The 16,730-nt window shown below is 47.8% G+C and overlaps 1 protein-coding gene across 11 annotated transcripts in view; it reads left to right on the top strand.

Annotated features, from left to right (window-relative positions):
- Msi2 (musashi RNA binding protein 2) overlaps positions 1-16,730 on the top strand; it is a 362,844-nt gene that overhangs the window by 306,292 nt on the left and 39,822 nt on the right. For all 11 annotated transcript variants that reach the window (XR_009057374.1, XR_009057373.1, XM_057773597.1 and 8 more), the window contains exons 9-10: positions 7,989-8,103; positions 15,823-15,897. Coding sequence is in view for 9 of the 11 variants with exons in the window: in XM_057773597.1 (XP_057629580.1) it covers positions 7,989-8,103; positions 15,823-15,897 (190 nt within the window). In the remaining 2 variants the exon portion in view is untranslated. The remainder of the gene's footprint in view (positions 1-7,988; positions 8,104-15,822; positions 15,898-16,730) is intronic.

The raw sequence follows: 16,730 nt of genomic DNA, 5'->3' as shown, positions 1-16,730 counted from the left end.
AGACATCTGTGTGACTGACAGATTCAGGGGAAATCGTGGGTCATCAAAGCACTTGGCTTGGAGCATCAGATGAACAGGCTGTACCTGGAATCCTCCAGAACCAACTAGGAAGGAAGGGCCACTTGATTTAGGAGGAGGCCAAGCTGATCCTGGGCCAAGGCCCAGCCAGGCCTCTTGGGGCTGTCAGGAATCTCTATACAAAGACAGGCACCACCATAAGAGCTATGGGACAACCTCCCCTGAGCTCTCTGCTCCCCTCCCCTTCCTACCAGCCAGACAGTCAAGGTCAGTGTCTGCTCACTGGGGAGTTTTATCCTTTGAAACAGGCCTCTGGCTTCCTTGAGAAGTGAACAGTTTTTTGACGTGCATACTAGCCTCTTTAGGCCATATAGCGCGCACACGCACTTGTTCAGGGTAGTACATTAAGGCTATGGGCACAGCTCTTGGCTTCTCCTGGCCCTGGGACTGCATGCTGACTGGACTGTTAGTGAGGAAGCACAGAAAATAAGTTTTTTCACTCCTTCAGAGATCAGCTTCTTTCTCAGACTCCCTGGCTCTCCCCCATCAGATGCGCAGGGGTTGCGGGGACTTGAAGTTGTTGCAGGAGCAGCCATAGGGAAGCCTTCCCCACAGACTCCAGTGCCTTTCCTCCAACAGAACTCCTTGACTTGCCCTGTGCCTTTAGGCAGACCTCAAATCCAGACACAGGCTATCGGTGTCTTGAGGCTGGGCCTCTTTCCGTTCTAAAACATAGTGCATGCAGGAAACAAGAGCATATGCTTATGGTCTTGGCTCCTTGAGATGCTGAGATAGGAAAATCATGAGTTCAAGGACAACCTGGCTACACAGACAGCATAGCACTACCCCCCTTCACCCCCCCCCCTTTTTTTGTACATTGGTGTGAAGGTGTCAGATCCCGTAGAACTGAAGTTGCAGACAGTTGTGAGCTGCCATGTGGATGCTGGGAATTGAACCTGGGTCGTCTGGAAGAGCAGCCACTGCTCCTAATCACTGAGCCATCTCTCCAACCCAGCACTACCCTTTTTAATAATAGATAGATGTATTGTGATAAAGGGGCATCATAGAGTCCATAAGCAACAGGATTATGAAAGCTAGATTAAAGTACCATGCCCCTGTTGAAACTGGCAACTGTTCTAGTTACCTAAGAAACTGTCCCCACCTTTAGAATTTGGAGACCATGAAGTTTGCAACTTTGTCTCAGACGTTTTTAGGATTTTCTTTTCTTGGAATGCTGGGGATCACCAGAGCCATGTGTGTGTATAAGTGCCTAAGCACCAAGTCCAGCCCTTTGTCTGCAGCATGTTCTCAAATGGGAAACACAAACCCACCCCTACCCCTCCAGGTACAGACATAGAGTGTGTGCACATGCAGGGCGGGGGTGCAGAATGCTAGCAGTGATCAGTGTTGACACCAGCTGGTTTTTGAGCTGTCTTTGCAACTTTTCTGTAAGTTTGAAATTATGTCTGTGTTTTAGTTAGGGCTTTCATTGCTGTGAAGAGACACCATGACCGTGGTAACTCTTCAAAGAAAACATTTAATTGAAGTGACTCACTTACAGTTTTGAAGGTTCAATCCATTATCATTGTGGCAGGGAGCATGCATGGCAGGGAACATGGCCGTGTGCAGACAGATATGGTCCTGCAGCCCAGAGTCCTTAAAGTCCTTCTACGTCTTGACTTAGAAGCAATAGGAAGTCAACTGGCTGTCACACTGAGGGAAGCTTGAGCAAAAGAGACCTCAGAGCTAACCCTCACACTGACACACTTCCTCCAACAAGGCCACACCTCCTAATAGTTCACTTCCTTTGGGAACCATTTTCTTTCAAACCACCATGGTTTGAATAACAAGTTAGAAACACAGGACTGGGGTATAGCTCAATGGAAGAGCATCCTAGCATGCACAAGGCCCTGGGTTTGATACCCAGCACTAGCACCAAAAAAAGAAAGAGCAAGAAGACGAGAAGAAAAGAAGAAACAGTAAACCCATGGAGACCTACCTCCAATTTGTTTCTAATGTCCACGAAAAGCCACAGAGGCCAATACAGTGGAAAGGGAGCTTGTATGCTCTGCCCACTGCCCTATGATGTCAGTAGACTTCAGAACTCAGCCAGCAGGCAGCAGGATGGTAGAATGCCTCCCACCCTCCTGTCCGATCTCTACACGTCAGTGACTTCAGGCGGCACCTAACTCTACGATGGCCCTTTGGGCTCCATGTTCCTGCTGATCACACTTTGTATCCCATTCTCCCTCACTGACTCTGAGCTGGCACATGGTAGAATGTGGTAGAAGTTGCATGGTGTGAATCCCAATACCCGATTAGAAGCTTGTGCAGAATCTCTTGGAATGTTCATACTGTCAGGTGGTATTCCATCCGTGGTCTTGGACCCTCAACTTAGTCCAGGCTTTCTCTGACGCCAGCCCTAGCCACCATCTGACCACAGTTCCATGAGAGAATCCAAGGCCCATCAACTCAGAACTCTGAGGATCACAGTCAGTGGTTGTGCAAAGCCACTGTGGTTAGGGACATTTGATGTACGGTTGTTGATGTCTGGAACAAATGACCTGACTCTGTGACCAGAACGAAAGAGGTAGATTGGGTTTTCCTGTTTGGTTCTGGTTTTCCCTCTAGGTCAAGCTCTCTGGATTGCCATAAGTACGGAGACGATAGCCAGTATGTGGTCTGGATCTAACGAGGGAGAAGCGACAAGCCTAAAACTGACACAAGGCAGTGTGATGTCCAGAGAGCCTTTGCCTGCACCCTTGGTGAACAGGACAGTGGAAGTCCTCTGAGCGGGGACTCGCCTTATTTATTTGTGGATCCCCACATCCCAATTCTGAGCTCTTCCACATCACAAAGTTGATCCTCCTGAATCTCCAGGGGCAGGGAGTGGGGACAGGCTGTGCAAAGAGCTGTCTGGACCCAAGTAGTCTTTCCAGAAGTGCTCACTGCTGGCCTGAGCAGGCTCCCTGCTGTTTCCAATGCCTCTGCTGTCATTCAAAGGCCCAAGACAGGCTGAGGCCCCAGAGAGTTTGCATGCCATGGCCTCTGGCCCTGAGCGCACTCACTGTGACAGGGCGGATGGCTGACAGAGCTCCTGTGGTGGGTGCTGCCAACATGCCACCAGCAAAGACAGCAGAATTCAACCCAGCTGCCAGCCGTGCTCAGCGCTGGGAAGAGTAGGTGGGTTTATTTAAAATACTCCCATTACAGTTAGTTAACCTTTATGTTCCCTAAATGAAAATTGTATAAACCTGAAATTTCCGTTGATCGGGTTGCCTAGGAACAGGCAGCAGGTTTTCATAAGACAAAGCAATAGATTGCCACCGATAGGGCTGTTAGGAAGTGAGCTGGTTAGCGGCATTATTCCCGTCCTGGTGTCAGCCTTAGGTAATTATCTGCCTGCCTGCTCAGGGCACGCCCATCTTCCTGTGCTGGGGCAGCTTCCTTCAGAAGAGACTTCTCAGCCTGCAGCTCCCAGGATGTGGGCTCAAAGTCAGGACCTAGGGCTGATCACCATGCCTGAGCTACGAGCAGAAATCTAAAAGACCTGATGTGGTTGAACTTATTTGTTTTTAATCATCTTTCTCCACTTACATGCAAGAGGAATTCCCCCAATAACCCTATTGATGACAGGCTGTTACATTGTTTTATGAAAACATGTGACAGGAAGCCACTACATGGTAGGAGACTTGGGAAGTAGTAACAGAATACACCGTGTTGATTTTTCGAAACAGGGTTTCTTTGTGTAACAGCCCTAGCTGTCTTGGAACTAGCTCTTGTAGACCAGGCTGACCTTGACCTCCAGAAATCCTCCTGCCTCTGCCTTCCAAGTGCTGGGATTAAAAACATGAACCACTACTGCCCGGCCCCTACACCATAATTTTTTAAGCTGCTCTAAGATACCTTTGGTAGATCTTTCAAATATTTTTAATACAATGTACACACTTGGGTTTTTTTGTTTTTTTGTTTGTTTTGTTTTCTCTACAAGGTCACTGTCATTTATGTTTGTCTTCTTGTAGTTAGGGTAACTACTGTCCTGGTCTGGCTGCGACCCAGGAAGTCCCTAGTACCAGTACCCCATGGCCAGTGTTTCGATGGCATTTGACCAAACTCTACTTCATCAGTACCCTGGTAGTTCTGTTGTTTGTTTGTTTGGATTTTTTTTTTTTTACTTTTTAAAGATTTCGTGTGTATGTGCATGCGTGTATGCTTACGTGTGTGCATGTATGTGTGTGCACGTGTAGTTTTTTCTGAGACAAGATTTCTCTATGTAACAGTCTCAGCTGTCCTGGAACTCACACTGTAGACCAGACTGGCCTCAAACTCACAGAGATCCGCCTGCCTCTGCCTCCTGAGTGTTGGGATTAAAGACGTGTGCCACCACTCCCCACCTTAAAGATGTATGTTATGTATCTGTGTGTCACAGGTATGTCTTGTACCTGCAGAGGTCAGAAAAGAGAGTTGAATGATCCCCTGCATCTGGAATTATGGATGTTTGTGAGCCATCTTGTGGGTGCTGGGACTCGAACCCAGGTCCTCTTCAAGAGCAGTGCTCTTAACTGTTGAGTCATCTTTGTAGGCCCCATCCTGTTGCTTTTTAAAAATTTTATTACTCTGTGTATGCGTATCTGTCTGTCTGTCCGTGTCTGTGTGTGCCCTGCCACACATGGGAAAGTCTTAAAGGACAATTTGCATCAGTTTTCGTCTAGGGACAGCACTCAGGTGGCCAAGCTTGGTGGCAAGAGCCTTCATGTACTGAACCATCTCATTTCACCAGCTGCAATCCCTGTTGTTGTTGTTGTTGTTGTGCCTGGTAACAGCCACATTCATAGACCCTCACAGTACAAAATCCTACTTGTAGGATTATTAGATCAAAAGATAGGATCATAGTAGGTTTTTATATATTACCAGTTGCCCTTCGGGAAAAATCAAAGTGCTGATTTCTGCCTGTTGTGCATTGGATATGAATTGTGCCCTACAGCTCATAGATTTGAACGCTTGGTCCCCAGCTGGTGGTGCTATTGGGGAACCTTTAGGGGACAGAAGCTCTCTGGAGGAAGTCCGTCACTGGGGCAAGCCTTCAGTTGTTTTGCTTTGTATTCTGTTACAATTTCTCTCTGTGTGTGTGCATCTGTCTGTCTCTGTCTGTGTCTCTGTTTGTCTGGGGTGGAACACACGCATGCACACCTGCAAACACACACACACATCCACACATACAGAGAGAGAGAGAGAGGTGCCAGATACCCTAGAGCTGAAGTTATAGGAAGTTGTAAGTGGCCTGGACTCAAAATTTAGCCCTCTGGAAGGACAGTCTACATTTTTCTTCCTTTTTTTTAAAAAAAAAGACAGAATTGCACTGTATCTCCCTAGCTATCCTGGAACTCACTATGTAGATCAGGCTGACCTCCAGCCCACAGAGATCTGCCTGCCTCTCATCTCCCAAGTGCCAGGGTAAAGGCTTGTACCACCACACCCAGTTTACAATATACACCCTTCGCCACTGAGCCTCTCCAGGCCCCAGGCATTGATGCTCATATAGCTCAGCCCCTCTTTCTGCTTGCCCTTTGCTTCCTGGCTACAGAGGAATATGGCTAGCCACCTCACAACTACAGCCATGCCCTCCTCCACTAAAGCTTGAGCCAAAGCAGACTCTAAACCTGCGTGTGCGCACACCACAGCACGTGTTTGACTACTTCCTGTCCTCCCACCTCGTTTGAGACAGAATCTGCTGGTTCTCCCCTGCATACACCAGTTTTTCTGGCCCACAAGCTTCCAGGGATTCTCTCATCTCCCCAGAGGACTGCTGGGGTTACAGATGTACAAGCCACACATTCAGCTCGTCTGGGGACGCTGGACACTGAAACTCAGGTCCTCATGCTTGTGTGGCAGGCACATGGCTTCAACCACTGAACCATCTTCCCAGCCCCCCAAAATACTTGATTCTGAAGCTATGTACTTCTTTAAGAACTGCTTGTGAACTGCCTGTTCGTATCTTTTACCTATTTCTCTTTCACCTTGCTCATTTCTTCTAATCAACAAAACAAAACAAAAGCCTCTTTATCATGAGCGTATTTGTCATGCGTGTTGAGTCCATTATTATATTTTTATTTATTATTATTATTTTTGGTTTTTTGAGACAGGGTTTCTCTGTAGCTTTGGAGCCTGTCCTGGAACTAGCTCTTGCAGACCAGGCAGGCCACGAACTCACAAAGATCCGCCTGCCTCTGCCTCCCGAGTGCTGGGATTAAAGGCGTGCGCCACCACCACCCGGCTTGAGTCCATTTTTAAAGATATTTGTAGTTACCATTCTTTAAAGAGCAAGAATAATACCTGTTACATGGTTTCAGAGTTATTATTTTAGGTCAGCGTTTCCTCTTGATCACTAAATAATTTCTTTCTTTTATTTTCTTCTTTGTTTGTTTGAGGCAAGATCTTCGTACATAACCCAGGCTTTCCTCATGCTTGTAATCCCAGCATCCCAAGTGCTTAGATTACAGGCATGCACCACCACTCCTGGCTTTATAATTACTACTAAAAGCACTAACTCTTTTTAATTGGAGTATCTGGGGTGAGCATATCTCCAAAATGGGTCCTTTGTGTAGGTCCCCTTTTAAGCAATGTATACTGCACACAATCTAGCTCACTCTGGCTGCCTCAGACACACCATAGGCAACATAATCCCCTGTGACACAGTGATACCCCTGGCAGCTGCTGAGCCAAGTGAAGCTTTTGCTCCTATACCATATGTCCCCAGACTGTTTTTTAAATAAGATACCCGATTCTTCTTACTCTGTCACCATCAGGCCCCCATGCTGTTCCTATTGGCTGCTCTAAGTGCCCTGCTTTGCCCTGCAACAGCCCATCTTTATCAGCAATGGCTTGATTTACAGCCAACGGTGCTTGTTAAGTTTGCCTGTAAACTAAAAGCAAGCAATGCTGGAAAAGCTCAGGCAGTCCCCTCGAACCATGCAGGAGCTTCTGCAGGCCACAGCTTTATTTACTGGAGTCTCGGTTTTTTATTGCGCGTCTTTATTTATGTCGGAGTGCGTGTGCCATGGCATTTGTGGAGGTCAGAGGACAACTCTAAGACTCAGTTCTCTCCTCCCACCTGTCAGTCCCAGAAAGTGAACTCAGGTCATCGGGGTTGAGAGAAAGTGACTTTAACTACTGAACCATCTCCCTGGCCCTACGGTTTTTATTTTCTATAAGTAATATTGTTCAGTCAGTGACCTCTGGATGCATATTTAGAATAGGACCAGGAGATTTTGGAGGCAGAAGATAAATGAAAAGATTAGCAGCTACTAAAAGACAGGAGTGCTAAATGCAAAACTAGTAATCCATTGGAATAGAGTCTATGTGAGATCTCGGGACTCCTTTGGCGAAGGCTGGTGGTAAATGTAACACCTGGCTTCCAGGCTTTGCCTGCGGGGGGTGGAAGGTGGTCTGTTACTTCTGAGCCTCTGCTGTTCAGTGGTCTCATCTGGGAGATGGAGCCGGGTCTGAGTACCCTCTCTGTTTCATAAAAGAGGGTCTCTCGTGGCCTGATGTGGGGAGTCCCTGGCCTTCAGGACCATCGAGGAATCTGTCTAAAAGGCCCAACAACCATGAAAGATGATTATAATTGCTGCTGCTGCTCTTATCCGCAGGGCCATCCATCAGCGTCGCGGCCACCTTAGCCCTCGCGCTTTCGGCACCAGGTTGCAGCCCCGCGTGTGTATCTTTAGCTTGCGTCCTCACTGCCCTTCCAGAACCTAATTTCATCCTTGTAGGTTTTTCCAACGCAGGATTTGCACAAGTGGTGTGGCTTCTTAAATATTTATTTTGCAGGCCGTTTGCTCGGCACAGCTATTTTTACAGCGAGTGAGGAGTGAGGCTGAAAATAACAGCCCTGTAACCCGGTGGGTTCGGCGGCTGACATTTACGTGGAATGCATTTGCATCTCATTTGTCCTCCTTTGTGTTTAACAGGTAGAATGTAAGAAAGCTCAGCCGAAAGAAGTCATGTTCCCACCTGGGACAAGAGGCCGGGCCCGGGGGCTGCCCTACACCATGGATGCGTTCATGCTTGGCATGGGGATGCTGGGTGAGTCGGCACAGGTGTGGGGATGTGGGAGCCCAGTGAACTGGGGGTGAGGGCTGTGGCAGCCTGTACCGCCCACTGAGTCACTTAACATTCCTTTAACCCACCTGAGCTCCATTTACCTGCGCAAGCTGCTGTTAACTTCTAGTGAGGGCGATAGGTTCCTCTTTGAGATGGTCAGGCATTCAGTTGAAATCATGGTGTGCTTGAGACTATCTGTCCATCCCCTTCCTCAGACACAAAACAGGACCGCCATCCCCTCTCAGCCTTCTTGGCCCAGTGAGCATTCCTAAGACCTAAGAACTCCTTGCTGGCCTAGCGTGCGTGGACTCAGGCTATATTTTTCTAAAACTTAGGAGAGGCACTGGAGGGTGGCAAAGGGTGGGCACTAATCCTGTCTATTTAAATGATTAACATTTTTCTCTTGGGATATCAAAATTTGCATTTAAATGGATGTTTTAAATAGCCTGTTTTACTCTTTATTTGCAAAAAAAAATGATGAAAGACAAAGTGTGTTTGTTCTGACTAAAAATGATCTCTCCTGGCTTTTAGAGAAATTGAGTTGCATATTATGCCCCTTTCCTTAGAGGTATCTCTGTCCGCCCTGCGTAGATAATTGAAAATCTCACCGCTTAAATGGCATGAAAGATGGAGAAAGCGGAGGAGATGCGTAATGGTGTGGGTCGCAACAATAATTAGAAATTTCAAGGCGAGAGAACGGTATTTTAGTGCAAGTTATTGTGTGTCGGGAAAATACTAATTAAATGGGATAAATGGTCGTTAATGGTAAAATTCCATTCCGGCACACGAGCTGTCTAGTTTTAATGGGTTTTCATTTGGCTTGGCTACGAGTCCCTCTTCTATATTGTGTGATAAGCTCTTTGTATATTTTCAGATGTGCTGCTGTTTAAATCATTCCTGGCTTAGTTTTAAAACTTTTCGTGTCCTTACAAAGAATGGTATCTCCTTGTCTGAGAAAAATAACCTGGGCAGGTAAAGCTATATTGAAGAACTTTAAAGGCAGAGAATGGTGCCATTGAGAATATTTTTTTAAATGGCCAATCTATTAATTCTCCTCAGATTAATTTCCTTAGGCTTAACAGAGTTTATAAGAAAAATTCCTATTCCAGTTCTTTAGAAACTGCGTGATTCTAAAACTTACCTAGAAGTAGAAACATGAAAGAAAATGTTTTTTTTTTTAAAAAAAAAAAGGAAGAAATCAGAAAACACCAGTTTGACTATAGCCCAAAGCACTTTATAAAGCTACAGTAATTAAAACAATATGGTAGAGCTGGTGTGTGGCTCAGTTGGTAGAGCCCTTGCCTAGCATGCCTGAAGTCCTTGCATAAAATTGGGCATGGGGGTACACACCTGTGAACTTAGCACCTAACACTCAGAAGTTGACTGTGTAGCAAGCTCAGGGACTATTTTATGGTAGAAAAGACTGTCCCCAGCTTCTGCCGGCTTGACCCCACTAATTTTCTACTTAGCAACAGGGCGACAGCTGTGTGTATTCAGTAGACACTGCTTTGACTGTTGAGTTTGGATCTTTTCCAGGCTGGCAGTTTACAGCGCCACACTCCGTGGGGTTGCTGAACAGGGGCAGCTGCTGTGTGGTAGCTTATCAGAGAACAGCCATGTTCTGTCTCAGGAAGGGAATCAGAGGCACGTCTGCAGCATGCTACCACTTAGCTGTGCAGGTTGGAAGATTGGGTATGGGAGATATATTTTTGGCGTCCCACACTTTGTCAGTCTGTGGCAAGTTTATCCGTCGTCAGCTGTAAGGACACACACTGGCTAGAGAAAATTAATGAGTCTCCATAGATCTATCTACTGTAAGAGGATATCCGTGTGTTGTATTTGCAGCAGGCATGTGGAAGCCACAGGTTTCTCACTGAACTTGGAGCTCACCAATTCAGCTAAACTGGCTAGCCAGCAAGCCCCAGGAACCCTCCCGTTGGCTTCTGAGCACTGGATTTAAATCCGACACCTCCCAGTTTTATGTGTCTGCAGGTCCTCATGTTTGTGCAGCAAGCATTTGACCATTGAGCCATCTCCCCAGATTGTTAAAACCATTGAGAATGAAATGATGCTGCTCTATGGCAGACTACTTAGCTCTTACTATATAGGCACCCTGGATTGCCTTCCTGTCCCTGATGGCGCAACGTGGTCCATGGGCCTCTGGCTCTTTAGGAGGAATCAGGAGGAAGACTTCCTCCCTAGCTGCTTCATTGGTTACGTGTCTGTCCTCTAACGCGTCAGCGTGGCCTGGGGTAGTCTCCTCTTTGGGTAGGGCTGCTACCTCTACAGTGCACTGTGTGTATATCAGTCCTGGAACCCCTGCTGTCACTGCCCTTAACAGTTTGGCTGAGGAGCTTAGCTCCTACAGGGGAAAAAAATGAAAAAAGCATTAATTCACTGAAGAGCTAGACATGGGGATGCATACCTATTATAATCCTAGCACTTAGGAGGTAGAAGTGGGAAGATCAGCAGTTCAAGGTCATCCTTGGTTACAGGGCAAGTCTGAGGCAGTGTGGACTATGTGAAAACCCTGTTTGATGAAAAACAAAAATCACTGTGAATAACAAGATACACAGCTGTAGTCTTAGCCCTAAGGAGGCTGAGGCAAGATCCCAGGTCATGACCAGTCTGAGCTATATCGTGAGACCCTGCAAATAAATACTCATTAATGAAGGTAGTTTCTAAGAAGAATATTTAAAATCAAAACTATAAGGCACTGATGTCAAAATTCACTCATCCGACGTTTGTTTAGCAAGTGCCAGCATGAGAACCTTTTCCTCCAGTCCCAGTCAGGAGCTGAGACAGACATGCTGGTCTCATGACTGGAGCATCATGTGACTCATTTTTAAAACCTTTCAGGATCTTCCCCATCCCTTAGGAGGTCTCAGAAAAGGGAAGCTGGCAAGCAAATGGGAGTATGGCATTCTTTCTTGATTTCTCTTGATATGGCTACCCATATCCTTGGGGCAAATGCGAGTTGTTTTGACTTTAGCTTTCACAGCCCTTAATCAGATGGAATAAAAGATGGTGAGAATTCCTTCAAAGAGTGGAGGGGGCTGAAGAGGAAGGGACTTGCTCCAAGGTCCCACCTCTTACTTCTGAGCCAGACAGAACCAGAAACAACTGCGCCATAAGTGGAGATGCTTTTGCAACCCACAAGTCCTGTCCTATTGTCCACGTTCTGTGGGAGCACCCACAGTCATCCAGCCTGATGCTGCAGAGTCAACCTGGGTTTTCTTAATGAAAGTGGACTTAGTAAAACCAAACGCGTGACTCTTGATGTATTTGATTCTTCTTGGCCTTCTCTGCCTTTAGCCTCATAATCCCTCTGCCTTTAATATTCTTGGCCTGGTTGGGCACATGCTATTTATTAAACACGTGATAGAGAAAGCTCAGTGCTGAAGCCGTGTAAGAAAGCGTCCCTTGGCAGACGGGGGAGAAGAGACGCTACAGGCCATATAGCAGCTAGCCAAAAGCGTTCTTATCTTCATTTGTCCCAAAAGATCCTTGCAAAACCCTGGGACAGTGCTCCCCAACATTAATGCCTTCTAAATTGAAGGCAATAAATAATAAATAAAAATCAATCATCGTTGAAAGACCTGGGGAGCCATGATTTGCACACATTCACTCCAGATCAGGAGATCCGCTTACCTTCTTGGACTTGTCTGTAGACCCTTCTGGAGTTTATCTTTCCCCTAAAATGCTGGTTTGTCTGTCCTAATTTGTGCACCTGTTTCTTGGTAGACAGAAGTAGTTCCGAGTTCAGCTGTCCCTTATCTTTCTGGAGCAATGGGTCCATAGAGCCTTCTGAGTCTGTGAGACTCTTCCTTTGTCTGCTCGCCAGTGTGGGGACCGCCGGTTTCATGTGCACTCCAGCCCTTGAATATTTGTGATATGGCGCATGCCCCTAAGGGACTGAAGTTTCCCTTTCAGATAGTTTTCGTTAAAGGTTAAATTAGCTCGGGTGTGGAGGAGCCCCAACAGCTGGGGGGAATTCTTGGACTGTGGGACTTTGTGGATTGGCTTCTGCATCCTTTCCTATGAGAGGCTCTTGGTCCTTGCTTGACTTCATGGAGCTATCATCGTAGCCCCAGGCAGTCCTGCACTTGTAGCAGACATTCACTGTGTTCTCTGGAAATAAATGACCCCTCTCTCTTGTCTCTTTGAAGTCAGGGGCCTGGGCAAAGCCTTATTTCAGGATACTAGGTGGTTGCCTAAGAGCCTGGATAAGCCATGACCTATCTAAGATGCAGACACTTCTAAGTTAGGGGCAGAGATCTAAGGCCACAGTTTTGAGAACCCTGTGAGCATCCCAAGGAGGGGGCCATACAAAGAACTTTCGAGCACACCCGAGTTCTATTATCCATCTCTTACTTGTGCAGCCACAGTGGAAAGCCTCGGTGTGAGGAAGGTGGGCATCCAGGCAGAAGGCTTTTTTTTTTCCTTTAGTGACAAGAGATAATTACTGTGGGATTGATCAGGCATCCAGAGTACTGGAGCAAATAAATTGTGCAGTGGCCAGGGTGGGAGGGGCCCAGCTGCTAATGGAAGTGGTGGCGGGGTCATCCTGCTGTAATGTGACTTGATGGAGCGTCCGCACGGGTCTACTGTAATGCGCTATTGATATGCAGCCAGCCGGTTTTCCCCGTGCGGCCTGGGCCCTGAGCCACTGGAGCAGAGCTGGGCTGCACCGCCGCAAATGAAGAGGAAAATTGAAGTAATGTTGTATTATAAATTTATAATTTCATCTGCCTGACAGAGAGGCTATTCAGTATTGGGGGTATGGAGATGAGATCCCCCAGCGTGGCAGGTGTGGAATTCCTCATCTCCATTCCTTGGGTGATGAGGATATTGGCCTATCCTGAAGAACAGGGTGAGGCCCAAAGTCTGTGGGAACTTGACAGTACGTTTCTTTTTCCGTGTTGAAGACTTTAGGATCTGCATGAGGAAGAATATTTGCAGTGAAGTTGTACAGGCAGCTTGCGTACCAGGAGGGACTGGCCATCCCACTGTTCCTCACCTGCGTTCAGGGAATGATGCGTGGGCTTTTGCTCTTACTGTCAAATTAACTCTTCAAATTTAGGACCCTGCTCTGAAGTTAGCAGCAAAGGAGCCATTTTTCTTCAGGAAAGCCCTTAGGCAGTAGTGATTTGACCATTTGCCTATAATCCATTTATCAATATTGTTGAAATAGTGCTATCAGAAATCTAGCCCTGAAAGATCTGATTTGATAGTAGATGATTAATTTAGAGAAAAATTGAGCTGCCCAGCCAGGATAATTCCAGAGAACAGCCCATTGCACATGTGTTCAGTCAAGGACTCTGGGGTCTGGCCACCACTCTACTCTCTCTTCCTCATCAGGTGCTCTGAGCTCAGTGGCCTCTTGGGCTCCTGCCCCTCTGAGACCAGTAGGTACAGTGTTTCTGGGTCATTCTGTCTTGCCTTCAGCCAGTGAGGCATCATGAGCCTGGAGGATAATCTCACTAGGGCAGAGCCAGTGACCAGGCTAGCCCAATTGGCCAGTGCGTTAGTTCACAGGTGGGAAGGCTCCAGCTGTAGTGAGGACCACAGCTGGTCATTGCTGAGAATTTGAGCACCTCAGTGCCGCCAGAGACCTGCAAGGCTTTTTACCTGTGGCAAGACTCCACCTCTAAATGAAAGGGGGAAACCCCCATTTTAGGTCAGAGTCATGTGACAGAATCCCATAGGTCTTAATCAGTTTTTGAATTGACATCTATTTCTCAATCCTGAATGCTAGGAAATCCAAATAGTGAGAGAGACAATGGTCTCTCTGGAACCTTCCTTGAAAGAGCATTCATCCCATTTAAAGGTTGTGCTCTTGCGAGTCATTTGCCTCCCAAAGGCCCAGATGGTTAGGATTCCAGTGTGAATTTAGGGAGACTCAAACAATAAGGCCATAGTCATCCCCAAGGACTTGGTCTTAGCTAGGCCTAGATACCGGGTCTCCTGACTTCCAGACCCATGAGTGACCTAGGTCTAGTGGTGAAGCCACCCCCCCCCCCAACATCTCTAGGGAAAAAAACCATGCAAGGCTTAACTTTGGGCTTCTGAGGCATAAGCACTGACTGGCAGTGGGAAGAGTTCCCAAGTCTGACTCGTGATGGGGAGGAGAATGTGGAATGTAGGTGAGCAGGGTCGGAGTGTGCTTGGTATGAGACTCCATGGGGAGGTGGATAACGAACCCCCTGAGCTTGTTATTTGGGGGAGTATGCAAGCAGAACAGAAACAAGTAGAGTGGCCACTGTTCCCTGTCTTCTGGAAAACTTGGGGCCTGCCCTAAATCCACCATTGAAGTGGCTTTCCACTCTTTTTGGTAGAAAGAGAAGTGCCTCTGACCTCTGGGAGTGACAAAGATTATTATACTATTATACAGAACCGTGGTGCTCAGAATTAGCAGGAAGGCTGAGGAATGGAGCCTGGCAAGCAGACAGGAGCTTAGAGAGTGGAGCCATCAGAGCTCCAGCTGCCAGCCAAGGGGACAGCCCAGGAATGGCCTGGTCAGAGGGCCACTTGGCACCTCTGGATGCTGGATTGTCCTGCTGTTGCCAGAGTAAACACTCAGAATCACCTGTCATCCTCTGTCCACTGGCTCTAGATGCAGGTCGCTATGAAAGTTTGCCTTGGCCTGCCTCCCAGGCAGAAGCAGAGTTCGTTCAAGTGCTGGCCAGACTGACACCCACCAGCCAGCCACCTCAGAAGCCAAAGCTGAGGGCTAGCCACTGTGTTTAGGGGACCGGGGTGACATTTTTGGAGTATGATTGTACTGAGCTAACCCACACAGGGTGGAAGGAGGCACAATAGGTCTCTGGGAACAAGGACAGGAGGTAGTTGTGGCGCTGCTGTGACCAAGGAAGCTACAGTACAGGAAGGCTCCATTCACCTCCACTGTTGTTAGATTCGGGACGGGGCGTGAAGATTGAGGTGAGCAGTACTGAAGTGACCTCTGAAATGGGAGATTGCTTCACAAAATGGAGCAGGCCCACCCCCTCCAGGACTCACTAGAGGGGCTCTCAGCACCTCTTAGTAGGTCACCTGCTGCAGAGGGGTCAGACAAACCATCTACCATGAATTGTCCGTGAGAGTTCTGCGCCTGGCCTTCAGAGCTCAGCCAGGGCTTCCGGTACGTGTTTTCACGCAGTCCCTCTAGCTCTCTTGAAGACACACTTCTTTGCAGCGTCTATGCTGGGACATGGCCCCCGCCTCCCTCAGCCATGGCTTGCTAAGCTGAGAGGCAGCCCTCTGTGTAGCTACTAAACTGCCAATCCCAGAGTGCCCCTGCCCCGTGTGATGCTCTGGCTCCTGTCCACTGCCTCGAAAGAAGGCAGTACAAGGCTTTAATCTCCTACTGTCAACATGTTTAAGGTAAAGTACATTCAGGGTAAGCTCTCCAAATGTCAGAGCCAGAGGCAGGCACTGTGCTCCTCCTTCCGTGTGGTATTTACTCTTCAGGTTCATGAACGTAGTCTGGCTGCCTAAATATGGGTTAATTATAAACATCCTCACGGTCACACCTCCAGCCGTGGGAGAGGGGGGGATCCAGGGCCTGGATAGAGACCCTCCCCAGAGATACATCATTCTGTGAGCATAGCCACAGCTAGTATTCACTGTCACCTTCCATGAAATAGCACTCTGGGTCCAAGGCCACTGTCTGACACCTCGTTCTTTCTCTCTTTGTTTAAGGCTACCCCAACTTTGTGGCAACCTATGGCCGAGGCTACCCGGGATTCGCTCCTAGCTATGGCTACCAGTTCCCAGGTAAGTGGCTTAGATGCTGGGGTTTTGGAAAATTGGGAGGCAGACATCTGGAGGGGAGCGGAGAGATGCTCCGAGAGAGAACACAGTTTGCATACCTGTCGACCTTCCAAGTCCTCTCTGGTTCATGGTCAGGGTATAATTGGAACTTTCCAATGGACTAGAGTGTTTGCTTGAGGCTGGTGGAAAACGGGAGGAGAGAAGAGGTGGGGAACCCCTTCTGTTCACCTCCTTTGCCCCTAAGCCTGTTCTCGGGCTTTTCTAGGGGATTAACGAGGCCCAGGGCTCATTGCTGCATCCACCATCCCTGCTGCCTGCTACTCTTCACATCTGCCTGTCTAATGCTTCCCAGCCTGCCTCCCCTTCCTCCTCTCCTCTAATCCTCTCCACTGCCCTAACGTCGGGCTTTTCTGATGTACGCTGGTGAAGTTGCAGGGGTCAGACTTGTGCTTTGTACCCTGAACAGACTCTGCAAATTCTCGTTCTACTCTGCATAGACAGCTGGGCATGACACTGCCCCCTCCCCCATGCCCAGGTGCTTTAGCACTGAGGGAGCCAGTGAGTGTGGTCTGGGGAAAATGGAGAGGATGCTGCAGGAAATGATGCTTTAGGAGTGTTGATGTTCTTTGTGAGGTAAACTTCCTCACAGATGAGGATATATTAGGGTGCCTAGTGCGTCAGAGTCAAAGGCCAGATAATATAGCCAGAGCTGATTTAAGGGAAGTCTGTGCTCCATGGTTCTCATTGTGCATGGGCCGGTGTGGGTTGCGGGTGGGGGTACTACACTCAGTGACTATTCTTGGGGTTATCACATCTCTACTTGGAGACCTAGGAGA

This window comes from Chionomys nivalis, chromosome 7, assembly GCF_950005125.1.
Source record: "Chionomys nivalis chromosome 7, mChiNiv1.1, whole genome shotgun sequence".
Taxonomy (NCBI): domain Eukaryota; kingdom Metazoa; phylum Chordata; class Mammalia; order Rodentia; family Cricetidae; genus Chionomys; species Chionomys nivalis.
Note: the sequence above shows the minus strand (reverse complement) of the source record. Positions and strands in the feature narration are given on the sequence as shown.